Source organism: Pelecanus crispus, chromosome 27 (assembly GCF_030463565.1).
Source record: "Pelecanus crispus isolate bPelCri1 chromosome 27, bPelCri1.pri, whole genome shotgun sequence".
Classification (NCBI taxonomy): domain Eukaryota; kingdom Metazoa; phylum Chordata; class Aves; order Pelecaniformes; family Pelecanidae; genus Pelecanus; species Pelecanus crispus.
Genome location: NC_134669.1, coordinates 2,081,741 through 2,101,711, shown reverse-complemented (window position 1 = coordinate 2,101,711; position 19,971 = coordinate 2,081,741). Strand labels below are relative to the sequence as shown.

At 50.6% G+C, this 19,971-nt stretch overlaps 1 protein-coding gene across 1 annotated transcript in view; it reads left to right on the top strand.

Moving 5' to 3' along the window:
* Window positions 1–19,971, top strand: part of LOC104039122 (LIM homeobox transcription factor 1-alpha-like) — a 22,730-nt gene extending 2,759 nt beyond the window's left edge. The window contains exons 3-10 of the mRNA XM_075725137.1: window positions 557–730; window positions 14,853–15,045; window positions 16,288–16,520; window positions 16,988–17,145; window positions 17,236–17,313; window positions 18,005–18,137; window positions 18,550–18,708; window positions 19,817–19,971. Coding sequence (XP_075581252.1) covers window positions 557–730; window positions 14,853–15,045; window positions 16,288–16,520; window positions 16,988–17,145; window positions 17,236–17,313; window positions 18,005–18,137; window positions 18,550–18,708; window positions 19,817–19,971 — 1,283 coding nt within the window. The remainder of the gene's footprint in view (window positions 1–556; window positions 731–14,852; window positions 15,046–16,287; window positions 16,521–16,987; window positions 17,146–17,235; window positions 17,314–18,004; window positions 18,138–18,549; window positions 18,709–19,816) is intronic.

The following is a 19,971-nucleotide window of genomic DNA, read 5'->3' as shown; positions in this document are numbered from 1 at the left end:
TGTTCCCAATTCTGCCTTCCCCTGGCAGCCACTACGAGCCCCAGATGGCATTTTTTGGGGGGGGTGATGTGGCACAACGAGCCACTCGTTTCCCCTAAGGCTGATCCCTGACCCTGACAGCTCTGAGCCAGAGCGGTGAGAGCTTGTTCTCTGGCCACCCCCTTTCCTTCAGCATCTCAGGAACAAGAGATAAGCTGGAAGAGCCTGAAGGGAGTGCAGGATCTGCTCCTCCGAGCAGGACTTTGAATGATGAGCCAGCACCGCAGCCTCCTGTCTGGATGCACCAACCAAGTGGCATCACTCCACGGAGCCGGGGCAGGGTCGATCCTGCCAGAGGTTATCTCTCGGCACGGAGCACTTTGATCATGTCTGTAAAAACGGAGCTGCTTCCACGCTGGCTGCTGCTTCCATCCGCCTTGCAGCAGGGCAGGGGATGGCTCAAAAGGCTGCTGCCTTTCCTTTTGCCTCTGGCAAGAGAGCTAAATAACCACGGTGACACTCCAGCAAACTTCAGATACATCGGAAAACGCTGTGAGCTTCTCCCTCCCTGGGATAGGGAGCTCCTCGGAGCTCATCAGCTCCCTGACATCGCTGCTTGTCACCACAGCTTCTGGCAATGCCATTAATGCCGTGGCACAGGGCACCGAGGAGATGGACCAGGGTCAGTTGGTGGCTCATGCCGACGGTGATGCTTCCTCGGTTCCTCTCCTCTGTCGAATAGGCATCTCCTGTGGGCACAACACAAACTGCTTCCCACACACTCCCTCCCGGCTCATCTTCCCCGTGCTGAGACTTCTACTGAAATATTAGTTGGGGGACAGTGCTGCTGCCCGGAAAACCCGTGCCTGGTTGTGACCTCCAAGCCCGTGCCTGGTTGTGACCTCCAAGCCCATGTCTGGTTGTGACCTCCTGCGGCCGGTGCTGCTGGGAAGAGCTGGTGACACGCAGACGTCCAAGGATGCCGGGAAGATGCTCCAGCATTTCCCTGAAGTTTGGCAGCATCCTCTAAAGACTTAACGGTCCAATCTTATCTTCCCCGCGCTTCATAAGAGAGAGCGCAGCCTCCTCCCGGCCACTGACGCAAGTACTTGGCAGCGATGGGAATGGTAATAAAAATACCAGGGCTTGCCCACTTCCCCAGGGTGGCTGGGAGAGGCAGGGACAAGGAGCTGGGCAGGCACAGCAACAGCTTGACGTGGAAAGGAAGGATGGGCTGCGTGAGCACGGTGGCACCCACACTGTCCCCGCAAAGGGTGAGGGTCCCGGGATGCTTTGAAGCAAAGGAGATGGACCTTCACAAAGTCTTGGCTTTGGCTGCTGTGCAGGTAGACAGGAGCCAGCGCTGCGGTGGGTTTGACCACTGTGGTTAAGAGTAACCAGACAAAACCATGTTTGCAAAATCAGTCTGTAAGGAGCATTGTCTCCTCCTCCGGGCAGTCAGGTGCCTGACCCGAGGCCAATGATGGCATTTCCACATGGGGAGACCTCAGCCTCCAACGTTGCTTTTTCGCTATTGATTTTTGGGGATAGCATGGCCACGCTGTTTTCCCTCGCGCCGTGCTGCATTCAGCTGCAGCTGCAGGGCTGCAGACCCCTGGCACTGTCTGCTCCATCCCACTTCTGTGCTCTGAAGTATCTGTCTCAGCCAGTTTCAAAAACACCCCTTAGGATCTCCGGCTCCTTAAGTGCATTTAAAAGTTGGTGCTTCAGGCGCTTTTGAAGGCGTCTCTGCTCAGCACCTTTGTGCTTCCAGCATGGGAATTTCCAGGGAGGCAAACTCTCAGTCCTCCTGTTTGGAAATCTTGTCCCCAGAGTATTCATTCTTGGCCTTGACTTTCCAAAGTTCGTGTTTTTGGCCAACGATGAATCCCAGACTGCAGAATCCAGTGTCGCCCTGGGCTGCAGCGTAGACCGGGGCTTGCAGCGTGGTGACCTGGAGGGGAGACCCATCTGGCATTTATTCCTCCTCATGTGAAACTGCGCAATAAGAGGAAAATGCTTTAATGGAGAGATAAGCCAGCAGCTGCAGCTGAACGTGGGGGAAGGAACGGACTGTTGATCTAGAGATGAAATGTTAAGCCTGAAGATGGATGTTGTTCTGCAGTCCCTATCATATAAAACCACAATCTGAAGGCTTTTGTGAAACTCTCCTCTTCCCCTTTTGCCTGGGGCCCAGCCAGCTCTCCTGTGCTTTGCTCAGGCACCTGCCCTGTAAATCCAGCTCCGGGCAGCTCGTGTAAATGCAATGGCTCAGGGAGAAGGGGCGGGGGGGAAGGAAAAATACTCCTGAACGATGATAGAGTGGCTGCAACGGCCGGGTCCTGGGCGCCTTGTTTACTTTGAAGTTTGTTTTGTGGAATGACAGGCGATGTGGGGGCTGCCGGGGAGCTGTCAAGAGGGATCTGAACCGCAGCCTTGCGCTGGCAGCCTTCCCCCTCTCCTCCACACTCTCCTTTTGCCCATGTGGAGATGATTTGCTCGTCTTCTGTAGAGATACGGGGTGAACTCGGCTCGAACCTGACTTGCAGCTTCTCCATTGCCGAGCGGCTGCCGGCACGTGACCGGCACAGCTGAGCACAGACCGAATCCTCCGAATGCCATCCTGGTCCTCGGTCTTTGCCTGAATCGCCATGGTTTCTCCATCTGGTTGTAGAAGCGAGAGGGTTGAGGAGGGGTTGACCAGCACATCCCAGCCATCGGCTCTGCCTGCATCCCTTTCAGGGTCCTCTCGGAGCTATTCTCATCCTTGCTGGGTGAGATGTGCAGAACCTAGCGCTGCACTTGAAGTCGAGATAATATATGCCTAGCCATGAAGGTTTTGAAAGCCCACAAAAGGGTGGCCAAGGTTCAGGGAGATCCTTCTGAACCGAGAGCAGCTCATTTGCCTTTTGAAACCCACCACAGATAACCTCAGCTACCCCTGCGTGTCAAGCAGGGATGTTCAGAGAGCAGAAACTTGGGCTCCGAGACCAGAGCGTTTGGTGCACGGCTGCCAAATTGCTATTTTGGTACCCTGGAGTGACATCCAGCATTGTTCTCTTGGGTTCTTTAACCATTTTGGCCAATTTTCTGGGCTGTGCAGGTTAGGAAAAGCCCAGCAGAGAGGTAAGCCGTGCGATACGAATGGAGTTACCTGAGAAATGGGAAATAGGAGCTGGCTTTTCTCATCGGGTGGAGTAAGCAGCTAAAAGATGTGGGCTCAGGTGATGGCTGGGATGTGGAGGGAGGGCAGAGGGATCAGAAGTCTCTTGTGCATCCAGAGGAGAGGTGCGGTGCAGCCAAGGAGTAGCCAGCAGCCCTGCTCCTCCCGGCCAAACGTGCAGGGAGCAAGGCAGTGGCCCTCCCTGCCTGAATATCAGGGACTGACCCAGACCGCACCTTGGCAACTCTTCTGAGCAAGCTGGTTAATGTTTAAAACCATGTGGGAGGGCTCCCCTCCAAGCAAAGATCTCCTGGGTAGGAGAAGCCGGGACAGGAGTTGGACAAGAGTGAGCCCAGGCGCTGTGTGCAAATCCCATTGCATTCCAGGAGCAGGAGTCAGGCCCTAAAAATGATGAAATTGGTGTTGAAACCAGAAGGATTTGGGATTTTTTCTTTTCTTGTGGTGGATTTTTTTGGCTTTTAACTATAAAATCTTCTCCTTCCCCTTTGCTGCATTTGGGACATTTGGTTATAGTCAGCTCAAAAATTATCAGAGCGCTTCCTAGGCATGAGGAAGTTAAAAAATGGTGCTGGAGATGTATTTATAACCCAAAAAACAGGGACTCAAGGACGTAACAGTGCCAAAACGTGACGGATAGCAAGAGCTGATGATAGCTACTACTCTTAAAAAGGGGCTTCTGGTTGCCCATCCAACCTTGCTTTACCAAGCGCCACTGTTCCCGACTGTGCTGGGCACCCCAATCCTTTTGCTTTGAAGGCAGCAGGCAGGGATCTGTCCCTCCTGCCCGGCTCGGCCACGGGCAGCTTCTCCATCTGCTGAGCAATGGGGTCCCCTCCAAGTCATGTCTTCTCCGGGCCCTCCCTCTCCGTCGGGCTGGAGGGAGGTAATGAAAAGCGACAGGGCTCTGAAAAGTGAGCAAATAAATGAGATAATGAGCACCCTTGACAAGGCAGTGATGAATGGAGCCCGCGTGCCCGGCTAACGGACCCTGCGGGTACCTCCACGAGTAGCACAACAGGAGACGAGGGGACGAAGGAGGTGGGAAGGAAATAGTCTGCAACTCCTTCCAGCTCCTCTGGGCTGGGTGGTGGGGACCGGACACCTTTCGATAGCACCCATTAGCAGGGCTAGCCGTGCTTATTGCTGGTCCTCCGAGGAGCATCCACAGCTGTTATCTTGAGATAGTTTGCTCCTCCAAACTGGGAGGTCACTGCAGCCATCCCTGCTCCACTGGTGAGGACCAGTGGGACCTCAGTAGTGCAGAAATTGGGCAGCTTGAACCTGGGAAGGAGCTTGGTGTCCTGTTTTTAGGACAGCCCTGGTGGGTTTGCAGCTTGACATCTCTGTTGGACATGGCCATGGAGCAGGACCGGTTCCCCAAAGCTTCAGCAAACAACGCAATCGCAAAAGCTCGTGCCTTTTCCCCATCCCAAACATTTCCTCCTTCCTCATCGGGTGGGTGGTTGAGCCCCGTCTCCCACTGAGAGCGAAGCCCGTCTCATGATTAATGACGTTAATTACACAAAGCTATTCCTACCCCAGTTCTCACTGTTCCCTTGCATTGGTTTGTTCACAGGGCCCAGGAAATTAAACACTAACTCTATAATCACTGCAAAATGAAAGAAATATGCAGATGCGCCTTGAGCGTGATTAAGAAACCAGCCACCACGTGCTGTCTGTTCCCCATTGCTGTTGGATTGTTTTTATAATGGGGGGAATACATGGGGGAGGAAGAACTTTTTTCGTGCATGGCACATTATTTTTCTAGTTTAATTAAATGTAATTTACTTTGATAGATACTCTTTCTCTTTTGGGCTGGTTTTTTTCTTTCCACGTTTTGTGTTCCATGGCTTTTGAGTCTCTCCTGGACCCATGTCACCAACTTCCTTACTACTATGGGCAGAGTTTTCTTAACCACCCAGCTCCTGGAGCCCTGTGACCATAGTCTAATATCAGCTATGCCTGCCTGTAAAAAATAATTTGCTTTCTCTTCTGATGAGGAAAAGGAAAATACGAACCCCAAAAACTTAGATATCAAAGTAAACAACTATAATTCAAGGTATCGGCTCCCCCCAACCAGAGGACACAGATGTACCTTAACAATCGAGTGGTTGTAAATGGTTTGGATCCTCAGCACTTCCAGTGAAAGACGTTTCTTATCCCTTTCAGGCTGCAGGTGGCTTTACGGGCACAAAGCAGATACCGAGGATGCTACCACCTGGCACCTGGGTTTGGGGAGGTGGACATGGTCCAGCAGGCAAGCAGTCTCCGAGCAGCACAGGGTTCAACAGCCTGCTCTTCAGGGCTGAGCTTATTAACGTGGCGCTGATAGACGTGCTGCAGCTCTACCTTCCCGTGCTCACAGCCTTGCAGTCTTGCTTGCAGAGCTCCCCAAGCTAGCTCTAGGTTTGGCCATGGTTCGCTGGGCTGGGGAAGGGGGAGAGAAGTTTCACTCAGGTCAGCGGTGGCTGTAAGGGCGAGGGTTTGCACTGGACAGAGTACCTGGCCATGTTCTGACAGCGTGCCTGGCAGCATTTCCCCAAGATTCATTCGGTTTAGATCCAGCACAACTCCAGCTGGGCTTGCGGGTTCTTACGCTGAGAGAAGCTGTGTCTGGGCAAGGAGTGTGATTGCTGCAAGGCTGGGCTAGCAGGCAAGGAGCAGGGTTAGAGCTCTGGGTGCCGGTGCTATTCTCATCCTGGCGCCTCCGTTCCCCTCTCAGTGCCTTGGAGTACGACTTACCCCTTGCAGCAGGTATGAGTAGCGCAGGGGGGTCTGGATGTTACATGCACGCACTGAGTGCTGCAGCTCATTTGCAGGAAAGCCGATGCGCTGCTCCGTTGACTTTCCCAGCATCAGCTCCTAAAGCAGCACACCAGGAAGGGCTCTGGGACACAGGCTTATGGTTTTGAGGGTGCTGGAGGGTTGGAGGCTGTACCATGCTCCTGCTTCTGGACGCAGCATCTCTCTCAGTCCGGAACCAGGGACCAGCAGAGGGCAGCCGCGAAGGCAAAGGTGCCAGAAATAAATTCCTGAGAGCCGGCTTCCAGCAGTGCCAGGGGCCGCAGCGCTGGAAACGGCAGGCAGGCAGGTGGGCAGGAGCTGTTCCCATGAAGCACGAGCATCCTGACGGGCAAAGGGGAGCCCTTGAACTGTTAAAGCTTTAAGAAACCAGTTTTCTCCCGGACTAGGGGATTCCTGGAGCGTGGCAAGGGGAGTCCAGACCCTGTTCTCTCTTATAATCAGCAGTGGTTTAGAGAGGATGCATGAGAAGGTATTTACAGCATTCAGTCTCAGCAAAGAGTTTGCACTAATGTGGAGAGCCCACGGCTGGTGTGACTGATTGCAAGGATTTAAGGGAAAGTGATTTATGAAACACAGAGGTGCTACCGTCCCTGTATTATCGCATTTCTTTTATTTCTAAACTTGTCTAACACTGCAAGGGGAGCACTTACAATCCATCACCCAGTGTCTTCATCCTCTATTTTCTTCTTTGAGAAGTCTGTGTGAAACCAGACGCTGAAGAACCAAGGGTGACAGCTGACAATGTTGAACGAGTGTTGTTGGTGTCACACAGTACCCTGAAAATGAGATCCTCCGACCTGTCCTCCCAGTCCTCTGGGAGGAGTTAAGTTGCTCTTTCTCCCTTGTTTCTCCCAAGGTATTTTCCTACCTTCTGCTTCCCAACCTTCCTTCTCCTTCCCTCTGCTGCCTCTGCTCACCGATTGTCTCTAGAGTCCTCATAGCTCCACGCCTCCTGCGTTGCTAACACGCTGCTGGAGAATGTGGCCCCTTCTTTCCTAGCTGTTGCACAAATTGAATTATAAGCCAGATCCATAATCTGCTTCCAGCTTTCATTTCCCCCTCCTCCTTAATGCAATTAAGCTTAAATGTGGTTAATTACAGTTTATCCTAACTATCTTGGTGGCAGCTTCACACATCTTTGACTGCTCACACAGTTTTTTTCCATTATTGAGGTCTTGCCGATACAGCTGTGGTAATATCAGAGCCGGTCAGCCTTGCGTGGAGAAGCACCATCCCAAATCCCTTTCCTGATTCTTGGATGTGGTTTTGCTGGTGCCAGGAGAAAGGTGAAGCTAGAAAGAAGCCTGGCCTGTAAAAAAAAAAGATGCAGAAGTTTAATTACCGATATGCTTTTAGACTGGTTGCATTAATCCCAGAAAGCAGTGTAATTCACTGCCAGTGCTACAGTAAATTTAGGACCACAGTTTAAGCAGACAAATGAGCAGCCACGCAGCACTGCACCCATTTAATGAGCTTGTGCATGACCATGCAGCCTTTGCTAGGCTGCTGCCAAAATGGAAGCTGCCTCGTTAATCTAGACTCGGGCTCAAACCAATAACCCCACTTAGTCTTGGAAGTGCAGTAAAGCTACCACGCTACTTTTGGATCCCAGTCCACTTGCGTACAACTTGCAAGCGGCTTTGTGGACTAGGAGAGTCTACGCTGCGGTTTGTGACCTGATCCCTGAGGCTTTGGCTTGCTTTTTTTCCTGTTCTTTTCTTCTCACAACTTTTAATTTCCCTTCTCTTTATTCCTACCCCTTCCATCACAAGTCAGGCTGGTCTGTACGTGGAGACCTCCCTCACTGTTAAGTCAGCTAGTTTCTTGAGTTAAACAGGTGGGTTCCTATTATGTGACAGCTTAACAGCTTTCACCGTTTAAAAAAATCTCTTTAGATTTTTTAAATCTGCATTATGTTTAACTGGTATCTGCCTTAAGAGCATCCACACAGAGGGATTCAGAAGCCGACTGCGTTAGCTTGGTGTACTCTCTGTAGCAGATCACTCATCAAGGCAACTTTACATTCAGGTTTTTTTTCCTAAGGTCACTGTTAGCAGAAGTGTACCTTTTCTCTTCTCAATCCTTAACACAAGCTTAGTTTTTTGCTGAAATACTGTCCTGGCCACCTCTTGGGCCACAGCTGGTTTGTATGAGCATTTTAATTCTTTCTAAAATGAGTCTTGCTTTAGAGGACTTTAAAGGAGGACTTGTTCTCAGCCCTTGCGGTGGGGATGCTCTGTTATTCCTAATCCGCAAAGGGAACCACGGCACGGAGAGGATATGCCCAGAGCTACGCAGAAAGTCTAGCAGGGCACGGACAGGGATGACAGTTTCTAATTGCCAGTTGCCTGTCTCCAGCTTGTCACCCGGTGATGCCCAACTCAGCCCCAGGGTGCAGAGCCCCTGAAACCCTTCGGAGGTACCGGAGGCATTTTGCCAGGAAAGTTGGCTCCGGTCGCCGCGTTAGGATGGAGCTAAATGTCATTCCTGGCGGCAGGCTGCAGCCCTGCCCAGCCACGCTGCCCCGTTACCGCTGCGTGCTACTGAACCGTCCCCTGTGCCACCGCACGCCCCCTTCCTCGTTTAAAACAGAGAGAAGAGGGAGAGAGCGCAGAGTTTAATTTAAATCACATCTCCCAAGCTTGTTCTTTTCTCAATCAATATTGCTTTTTACATCATATCTAATCTCTTTTTTTCCCCCCTCCGAAGTAAAATTTAATTAAATAATTCTAATGAATGTTTAATGATGTTCTTTTGTCATTATTAAATCTGTAATAAAAGTGTCTGCAGCCCTTCTACCTCCCTCCCCCTCACTTCCCCCATTAATACCCCCACCGCCAGCCCTCCCTCTCCCGTGCACACACTGTCCTGCTGTCTCTCTTTTTCCTTGCCTTCCCCCCTCTCGCTGTGACAACGCCAGCATTCAGACCTGCAAACAGGAAATGAGAAAAGGAGAAACAGGATATTGAGTTTGGATACTATCTGGATCGGTAATATCACCCCTAGCTACTAAGCGAAGGAACCCTTCTCCTGCCAGGCATACTAATGGAGATGCGGAGGCTTCCCGGAGCCATGCAATAAGGCAGGACAAAATCAATATGAATTGATAACTCCCAACTTTAAACCCGCGGACCTGGAGCGAGCTTTTGGCTTGTTCCTTGCTGAGCGGAGAGGGAGAAAATGAGAGGAGAGAGAAAGGAGCTGACAGTTCCCTTCGCAGGGGACAGCAGAAAAGGTGCTGTCTTGGTGATAGAGGGCCAGAAACTTCGTCTCTTCCCAAAGAGGGGAATCCCTGTAGAGATGCAGTTCCCATTTTTTTGAACCAGGGACTGGAGCTTCCTAAGACCTCAGTGTGGAGTAAGAGCCAGCTTGAGTCCAAAAGTGGGGCAGCTTGCCAAGGCGCTACACCAGCTCTCTGCGCTCGGAAGAGAAAATAATTTCAAAACGAAGAGGGCAATGCCGTTCTCTGGGCAGGCAGGCAGGCAGACGTGGCTGGTGTGGGACAGGACCCACCTCCTCTATCCTGCACTAGCAAGAGACTTTGCTCTGTTGTTCCTGACAGCTTGCAGAATATTTTTTAAAAAGCACCAAGTGCGGGACTCCACAAGAGCTTCTGAATTACAGCGGAAACTTTGCATGGGCTACAGAGAAAGAAATGCTGCACCTGCACACTGTAGCTCTGCGCGTTCTGCAGTCTGCTGCGCGTGTCCCTGCTCAGCTCAGGGCAGGACTCCCACGGTCCCCTGTTGGAAATATTAAAAAAAAAAAGCATTTAGAATATACTCTAAAGAGCATAAAACCAAAGCTGCTGCCTAATTTCCAGTCCAGCCGCAGGCCTGTAGAGATTCAACAGCTGAATCCCACCTTCCTGCAGCTCAGAGACAGCCTAATGTGGGATTAAAGCAGAGCAGGAACATTCTTGCCTCTGCTTTGCAGAGGTGAGGGTGATTGCAGAAGCTGAATTCCCCTCCACCACACTGCCCCAGTGACAGAGAGTGTTTTCAGCTTAGGAGAGCTCTTGCAGGGCTGCGAGTGCAAGGCAGCTTGGATGTTAAATGGGGTGTTAGCAGCAAAAAGTGAAGGGCAGGAGGGAACCGCTCAGGGTACACGTACTGCTGTCATCCCTCTCTTCTGGATGTGTTCGGAAGGAGTCTGCTCATTTTCTTCCTCGGAAGCAGTGGTCAATGCTGGCTCCTTTTGAGAGCCACGATACCTGGCACGTGTGGTCCTGCCGTGCTCTTTCCAGCACCGCAGAAGCCCCCTGCCCGGGGCACAGCGGGGTTTGGGAAGGGCTGCAGGCTGCAAGCTGCCCCTCCAGGAAAGCAAGCACCTGCGGGTACAGAGACAGGTAAAACTCATTTTTGGGACCCATTTTCTCTGCCACCGAGCTCTGTCTGCAAGGGAGATGGTTTGGGTGGGGGTACATGCTTGCAAAAGCACGCAGTCGCCTTTTCCCACTGTACTTTAGCCAGTAGCACTGTCCCTCCCACCTCTCCTGCACCTGACAGAGACACTCACCGCAACACAATCCCTCCCTGGCAGAACTCAGGAAAAAGGGGGGAAAAGAAAAAAAAAAAACAACCCACATTTTTTTGTTAGCATTCAGCAATGATATGACAGGCGCCCTATGAATTCTGGGAGATTTTAATAAAGAAGACAGGCCTGTGAAATTTAATAAAAGAGTTCATCAGATTATATGGTGATGGCTCAGTGCCACCGTGCTGGCAGTAATATCCTCGCAGTGGGGGGTTTAACCCCTTGAGGGACAGAGCAGCAGCACAGTATTAAATCTTTCAGTAGCATTTCACTTGTGTCACTTTAATATTTATGAATCTCTCTGGCTTTGGGAACCTCTTTGGTGGTGTTTTGCTTTTCTGTTTTGCTTGTGGTTTAGGTTTTCGGTAGCAGTAGTGGTTGGGTTTGGTTTGTTTTTTTTTTTCAGCATCAGTTTTCATCGCTGACATGAACAGAATCAAGCCCAGGGAGCAGAGCTTGTAACACCTCTTACCTTCTGGGTGGATGCCAAGGGCATTTACAGGGTCCAGTCAAGCAGGACCACACTTACGAGATGCAGTTTTTTTGGTTACTTTTTATAACCAAGTGCAATTGCATTAAATGCTGCTCGTAGTGCTAGATGTAAAACTCTGGGGAGATCTCTTTGCTGCACACCTCATCCCAAATTCCTTCTGTTCTACACGACCGTGGTGCTGCCCTCATCCTTATAAGTAATATTTCCAGCAATGGACAGAGGAGGTTGGGTGATTCCCTCTGTGCAACTGCGAAGATGCGACAGCAGTAGTGCGATGGTGGCTCTTGTCCGACTCCTACCCCACCCTTCTGCCTTTTAGTGAAACATTTAAGTGAGACGACTAACACCTGTTACTTTAAATTTGCTTTTTCCACTCCTTGGGGGAGAACTTTGCACGCAGCAGGCAGTTTGGCTTTGGTAAGGTTTGCCTTCTGAAGGCTTCTTTTCTGGTGTACACACTCACATTAGAGGAGGTTCAAGTACGCTTGAGTCTTGGCTATTTCTGACAAGAGGCACAATTACATAATTATACAATTACAAAGTTCCTTTCTGGGGGTAAATCTATTCATGTAACCCACAAAGAGCTTTGGAGGGAACAGAAAGCAAAGGTAACTGTTGCCCCCAAATTACTCCTTCTGTCTCTGACCCAAACATTGCTGGAAGAAGTCAGAAATTAAGCAGAAGGAAATTTTTTCCCCTTAATCCCCTGGTGCCACTCTGTATCGCTGAACTGGGGGAAATGGCTGTTGCGGTAGGGAATGAAAGAGCATATTGTGCTGCCGCTGCCTCCTCGTTTCCCTTGTGTGTCCCCTTCCCCATCACGCCCCTAGCCCCCAGCCCGAAATCTGGAAAGAGGCTTTGCAAGTTCCACTTCAATATTTCAGACGGCTACAATGGATTTTGCAGCTCAATGTTAAGTAAACAGACCTTGCTTAAGCCTGGACTGCTTCATTTTGACTAAACCCTAACTAAATAAGCCCATTTCATGAAGCACAGGCCTCCCAGCTTATTCCTTGCTTCATTAACACCTTTTAATCCCATCGAGACAATCATACACCCCCCAAATTACCCTTCCCAGGCCTGGGTCAGCGTCTTCTCTGTGCCATGGCAGGTCAGAGAGGTTCTCAAATAACTTGCTGCTCAGCTCATCCCCATCTGGAGAGCTGGGAGCTGGGCTGCCACTTCTCCTCCAGAGCCATCGGCAGAGAGCGCGGTGCCCTGAGCTGCGACAGGGGTGCTCTGCAAGGATTAACGGAGCGTTAGATATTGGGGTGTGCTACCAGGGCTAAAGTCTGATAAATTAAGTCCATGAAACGTCTGAAAAGACGTAGAAAGATCTCAGAGCTCCTCAGCTGTGTGCAAAAAGCCAGGCAGATGCACGTGGTCGCTTTGCTGCGATTCCTCTTCCCGCTGCTCCACACTTTGAAACTGTACTGAACTTCTCAGGGGGAAATGAATTATATGCTGGGCTCTCCCCAACTGTTTGGTTATTAAAGACAAATTGTTAATGGTAAAGAAAGAGACAGTGAAGCTGTAGGTAGGGTGAGGGAATCAAATAATGGAACTGTTTTTCACAGAGCATGTAACTCCTTGCTACAGGACACTGTTGGGACCAAGATTTCAGCAAGCTTCGAGAAGATGTTGGGCATTGCTGTAATGTCCAGGCATAAAAGAGAAATAGAGAAACAGCACTGGGACTTTCAAGGCATTGCTGCACGTGCTCCTGTCAGCCATGTGGCCCCAGAGCTGGCCTCAAATACCTCCTGGCAGGAAGAGTGCGGGCAGCCAGTGAATCTGGCCTCCAGCCCAGCATCAAAGCTCTCTTTAAGATGCCGTGTATCTTCATCCTTGCTTGGGTGACATGTGCTGTCTCCGAGTTGGCAAACGGTACCGATGTGCTTGCCCTCTATCAGGCAGCTGCCAGGCTGCTATTCTGCCCGCAACGCCAGTCCCCTTGCCTTGAATGTCCATCAGCGTGAAGAACTGGCTGCCAAAAACTGTGCTTGTAGCCCCAAGCCTCTCTCACGACGCTGACTTGTGAGTAACCATTCTGCTTGCTCCAGAGCCGCCTTCTTTGCAATTTCCAAAGATGTTCCCACTTATAAGCCCATCTGCTTTCCTGCTACTGACACTTTTTCCATCAAGGTGAGCAATCCCCTGGTAGGAAAACCAAATTCTATCATTTGCAAGGGTAATTAATTTGAGGTAAGCTGCTAAGAAGGACGTGGGATGTGTACCTGTGTGCACGCACCTGCTTCTACTTGCTGGATGGTTTCTGAATGATCGCAGGAATAAAAGTCGATAGCCTTACCATGCCTGCCATAAGGAAATCTTGAAAAGAAATCAAATTCAGATGGGATTTTGAGGAAACAAGAGTGTTGAGTAAGGACATGGGGAGACTTGGTCAGAAGAGAAGTGGAGGCACATGGACTATGAGGCCCAGGCAGCATAAGGGTCTTTCCAAAAGGAGCAGGGCACAGTTGTCATGAGTTACAGGCACTCAGAAGTGGTCCTGCCACTGCCGAGGCCGTTCTCTTCTCCGGGAGCATGCAGAGATCTCGCTTGTGTCACTGCTGTTCCTAAATGCACTTTTCATTATGAACCTGGGAACATGCTTATTTTTCGGACTGTCCCTCAGCGTAGTTTCTGCAGGCGGCTGCTTCTAGACATTGCGTGGCCGCATCCACAGCACAGCCTCCCAAGCCTCCTTGTAACCCACTGCCAGCAACGGAGATGTATTTTGTTCCTATGGCAACCCAAACAATATTACCTTGACTTAAACGGATTCAGGCAATATTAAAACCAGCCTCTTTAGGAATTCCTGGTGTTGGAGGGGCTGAGAATTTTAATTTTGTGTAATGCGAGCTGACACCGTGTTTATGAGCTGCTTGCTGAATGTTTTCTTCAATTAGTACAAAGCAGAGCGGATTTGTTTTCGGGGCTTAGCTGGGAGATGGGAGGGTGCGGGCCTTGCGACGCCAAAAGCATTATTGAGTTACGCTGCAGTAACAGCGCTTCCCTCACCTGATAGCTGCAAAAAAGCCCTTTTCATGGAAATCTGGCACATGACAGCATCTTTAAATAAGGCTTGCTAACTGCCTCGTCCCAATGGCAGCGGGAGGAATCAGCTTGGTGCCTTGCAGGTGAATAGGTCTCCTTTCCCAGCTCCGACATCCATTTCCACGTCTCCTTGTTCTGCTCCATCCCTTTCACTATCAGCCTGCCCGCAGTTAGAAGCACATCACGCTCAAAGCTTTCCTCTACCTGCCTTGGCTAAGCAATATTCTGGATGTTTTCCTCAAGCAACCAGCGATATCACTGAGGCTAGAAATATAAAAGGACCCAGGGAATGCTCCAGTATCTATATGGATAGAAATAATTAAGAAAACACAAGTGTGAAATAAGACAGGGAGTTTTCCATCAGTGTTTTCCTAAACTATCCTTTTCCTTACTTGGAGCCAGATCGGGATATTGAAGTAAAGCTTCTGTTTGTCAGGTCTATGTTCCTAAAGTGTCTGTCCCTGGATTTGGGGCTCTGGGGCGGAACCAGCTTGGCCTGGGTGCGTTACAGGAGTAAACCCGTCTGAAAGATACAGTAAGACCAGATGGGAGCTTGGGGCTAGCTTGTCTCAAAGTCAAGTGGTATTTGTGTCACTAGATTCAGCTAGTGACAGCATATAGCGAAGCCAGGCAGATCTTTCTCTGGGGACAGTAATTCTCCCAGCCGAGATGCAAAGAAAAGTCAATGCTCACTTTTAAACCGGTTGTTTGAAGGGTAAGGGACAGAAACCTGGAAAGAGGAACAGTTTGATTACCCACAATTGGCATAACTAATTACAAGCGGTTCTCAAGAAGATAAAGACATGACAAAGTCCAGTTGCTGGGCATGGAATAAAGGAAAATTCAAATTGGAAATAAGGAACGAGGAGCTAGTTAGCCTCTGGAACCTCTTCCAAAAGGATGCAGACAGATCCTTCTTCACTCGGAGCCTCTGGGCCACGACTGGCTGGCCTTTGCCGTACCTCTACCACCAGCGAACAGGCTTGAGGTGGGAATCCCTGGGCGAGACTCTCCGGGTTGCAATGAACACAGGGTCAGACTACACCACCATTATCTTCCATCTGGGCTTAAAGTCCAGGAACATTAATAACTTAATGTTTAGTAATGCCACATATTCCTGACTGATCCCAGATAGCCGTGATCACAGACCGGCTCTATTGTTGGGTCTTTTTTATTCTTTTTAGTATTTCACTTCTGCTGTAACAGAAGGATGTTGGTGTTAGGAAAGGGACAGATTTGGACTCAGCCCAGATTTGGACTGGGATTGCGCCTGGAACACGCTCCCAGTTTGCTCCTTCGTTAAGACAGTGAGAGGTTGTGGTTAAAAGACTGCTCTTTACTCCCAGCTTTTTCAACTCAAATTCGATTATTATTTTTCAAGTGTGACTTACAGAAAGACAAAGAGGAAAGGGGGAGAGAAAGAGAGTCGGGGAGGGAGAGAGGAACATGCATGCAAACACGCTCACACAAAGGAGAGAGAAATCCCACACCATTCCAGTTGGAATGTCCCAGACACTTCAGCCGAAAGCCACCGCACAGCACAAATCCATGGTGGTATTTGGAAGGGATGAGCCCACCCCTGTAAGCCTCTTCATCCTGCTCCACAGAGTTTGCCAGGAGGATTAACCCAGTCTTGTTCTCAATCCCAGTTTATGAGTTCCCTGCTGGTGGGGAAGATCCTGTGTGTTTAAACAACAGCCTAATTAATCCCTATTTTATTACTTTCTCTTGTCAAGTGGCTAAATAGAAGCTGTCAGCCGGCAGCCACCACCGCTCACATTTGTTTAGATCCCAAATTACTTCATCAGAACCATCTGCTCCGTACGCAGGGCGCTCAGCAGTTGTTTATTTCTCTGGACGCGGTGTGGGGCACAAACAGCCTCCCCTGTGGGACTCCCTGCGTAAGGCTCCTCCAAGCCCTGGGGATGGTCCTGGAGGGGTCCATAAAGTCCTCTCACCAGGAGCAACCTAACAAAGCCAGGCAGTGGACAGCCCTAGAGAGGAAGAGGGGACATAAAGCTCTGTCCTGTTGGGCCAGGCAAGTTTGTGTTCCTCTCTGGGGCTACAGAAGGTCAGAAAGCCCCAAAACACAGTGGGGATGTACACTTCTTGCTGGGATGTGCTAGCACAGCTCCAAACATCCATCCCCTTCTTCCCTTGGCTTCCTGAGCCCCAACCCAGGGCTGATCTTCCCTGCCCAAGTGTCTAACCACCAGGACCTTCTTTGCAGGCTGTTCCAGACCAAGTGCAGCAGCTGCTTGAAGGCGATCGCCCCCTCCGAGCTCATCATGCGGGTGCTGGAGAACGTCTACCACATTCACTGCTTCTACTGCTGCGAGTGTGAGCGGCGCCTGCAGCGGGGAGATGAGTTTGTGCTCAAGGAGGGGCAGCTGCTGTGCCGCAGTGACTATGAGAAGGAGAAGGAGATGCTGAGCGCTATCAGCCCGGCACCCACTGAGTCTGGTGAGGGGCTGGGGCTGGAGCGGTGCCGAGGGTGGGGAACCAGGGTGAACCTTATAGAGGGCAGGTACCGCCCGGTCCCTAATTAACTACAGGGAAGGCTTCAGAGGGAGGAGATGTAGGTAGGGAGGTTGTAGCATCTTTTTCCCTTGGTGATAGGCAGCCAAGGGGGTACCAGGGTGCTGACATCTACTTGGCTGTTCTGGAGAGGTTTGGGTGGGCTCCTCTGAGACACTACAGAACAGATGATATGGGGCCAGGGTGGGCCCTCAGCTCTGTCTCTGAATTGACAGTGTTCCCCTGAGCCACAGCTCAGTCCACGAGCTTTGCTGGCTTCGTTCTGCACTTCTGCTCTAAATCGCACCTTGGAAGGAGCAAAACTCCGACAAGTTTCTCTGAATCCTTGCCCCGGGAGATGGCTCAGAAAGGCAACTCTCTGCTGAATCACCACTCCTGCTCTTCTGTTGCAGTGAAAAGTGAGGATGAAGACGGCAGCCACTCGCACGGCAAAGGCAGCGAGGAGAGCAAAGACCACAAGCGCTCCAAGCGCCCGCGCACCATCCTTACCACACAGCAGCGTCGGGCATTCAAGGCCTCGTTCGAGGTTTCCTCAAAACCTTGCAGAAAGGTATAAGGAGGCCACTCAGCACAACTGCTGGCTTGGATCCTTTTAAGTGCAACTTAAGTTCTGATTCAGCTCTCCGGGTTTTGTGGACAGGTAAGAGAGACCCTGGCAGCTGAGACGGGCTTGACTGTGCGGGTGGTACAGGTCTGGTTCCAGAACCAAAGAGCCAAGGTGAGTGACGGTTCCCGTGCCACAGCTGGGTTCTGCATACCTGTGGGAAATCACACACACTCGTTCAATTAAAAGGAAATGTAGGCTAGCTTAGAAAAAGAGAAAATGGTTAGAAGAACAGAAGAACAGCTACGCAGGACCATCCACAGGTCCACCAAGTCCTACAACATGTATCTAGTAGTAGCAAAAGCTGAAAGAGAAATACAAAACTTGATTAATTATAGATGTTTGCAGGGCTTAACATTTTTCATGGGTTTTTTTTTTGATTACTCTTTTTCTACTTGCTTTTCCCCCTTCACTATAGAAAGACTAGAAGGATTTCCCACTTCTTTCTTCTAGAAGTTGAAACATTTCTAATTTTGCAGAATTTAAAGGGTGAGAACAGAAAACATGTGGCTTTCAAAGCCTCACTTTGTAGTAAAGCAAAGTCCTTTGGTTTTTAAACTGCAAATGGCATCTCCCACAAAGATAATACAACCATTTCTATCAGCCCCGTTTCTCACACCGGGCTGACTGCAGACAAGATTGACTGCAGAGGAGTCACCCAGAGGAGTCCAGGCAGGGTTATATCACGGCAGTGCTTGGTCTCTGTGAAAGGCAGGCGGCAGTGGTCCACTGCCGTGTTAAACGCAACTCACTCCCCTCCTCTCTCAGTCAGAACCTCAAATCCGGGGTCTCCGTCTCCTTGCAGATGAAGAAGATTGCTCGCAGGCAACAACAACAGCAGCAGCAACAGCAGGAGCAAGACCAGCTGGGCAACCCTCGCTTAGGGACCGGGAGAGGGACCGGTCGCAACAGCAGGCAGAGCAATGACGACAGCGAAGGTGAGGAGCCGCTGCGCACAGTGACAGCTCTGGGGGCTGCAGGCTGGGATGGAGGGGATTGACTTGGATGCATTTGAGAGAGAACGCACACAGGAAGAGATTAGCAAAAAGCACACAGGTTGTAACTGAATTGGTGTGCAAATGGGGGTAACTGCAAGCTGGAATAACTAGATAATGTTCAGCAAGACTCGTGGGTACTCGTGACGCAGCACTTATCTCCTCTTTTTGAGAAGATGATGGGTTTTTTTTCTGTTGCACGCATGCATAGAGCTTAGTACCGTGCAGTGCTGGTCCAGAGTTAGACCACCGAGTATCGCTGCAGCGATGTGAATAATGTTACCGCGGCAGTGCTCTGACCTGCTGCATGCTGTGCACCCTTTGCTTCAACCCATCCCACTGGTTGTGTCTTTAGACGGTGCAAGTGTTCACGGCCTGGATGGGCTCATGGTCCCCTACCCCAGGATCCCCCAGCAGCAGCTGCTGCCCCTGGATCAGAACGGCTACAGCACAGACTTGTACAGACAAGGGCTGACGCCGCCCCAGCTGCCAGGAGACCATCTGCACCCCTACGGTAGGAGAGTGGTGTGGAGATTGTCCTGTCTCTGCATCAAAGCTGCACGGAGCAGTCCAAGTCATGAAAAGCCAACTCTGCTGTGACTGCTGATGAAGCCAGCAGCAGTGAATGCTCCACAGCACTTGGACTTTGTGCAGAGCCTTTCTCAGAGGAAGTTTGGTGAGGGCAGCGCCTCAGACTGAGCTCTGCGAGTGAGGCTGGGGCTTTACCTCCATCCAACATGAAACATTTGGGTGAGGGAGGAAAGAGTTACAGAATCATAGAATCATAGGATCATTTAGGTTGGAAAAGACCTTTAAGATCATCCAGTCCAACCATTAACCTAACACTACCAAGTCCACCACTAAACCAATTAAGGGGAGAGTAATAATTAATTTCATGTTTCCTGGCTTGGTGGCTGGATTATTTTTTAATGAAAGTAAAACTAGGAATCATTAAGGTTGGAAAGGACGTCTGAGATCATCAGTCCAACCGTCAACCCAACACCCCCATGCCCACTAAACCATGTCCTGAAGTGCCACCTCTGCCCGTTTTTTGAACGCTTCCAGGGATGGGGACTCCCCCACCTCTCTGGGCAGCCTGTTCCAATGTTTGACTGCCCTTTCCGTGAAGAATGTTTTCCCAATATCAAATCTAAACCTCCCCTGGCGCAGCTTGAGCCCATTTCCTCTCGTCCTATCACTAGTTACTTAGGAGAAGAGCCCAACACCCACCTCACTACAACCTCCTTTCAGGCAGCTGCAGAGAGAGATGAGGTCTCCCCTCAGCCCCCTCTTCTCCAGGCTGAACACCCCCAGCTCCCTCAGCCGCTCCCCACCAGCCCTGTGCTCCAGACCCTTCACCAGCTCCATTGCCCTTCTCTGGACACGCCCCAGCACCTCAATGTCCTTCGTGTAGTGAGGGGCCCAAAACTGAACACAGTATTTGAGGTGTGGTCTTATGCCTGAAGCTGGTCCTGTGTGTGGGGCTCACCTCATACCTGCTCAGGGTGACCATGGCTCCAGGTGAAACATGGCCCTGCTCTCACCCTTTTTCTGTGCTGCAGCTCCCCACAAGACATGCTCAGGTCATGTTCACACTCATTTCCTTTTCCTTCCTCTTCTAGACTCAGAAGGAGTTTTTCATGATATGGACAGTGACAGCATCAGCCACCTGGGAGACTGCCTGCTGTCAACGGCTGAAGCCAACCTCCTCCAAGCTCGCGTGGGCAACCCCATTGACCGACTCTACTCCATGCAGAGCTCCTACTTCACGTCCTGA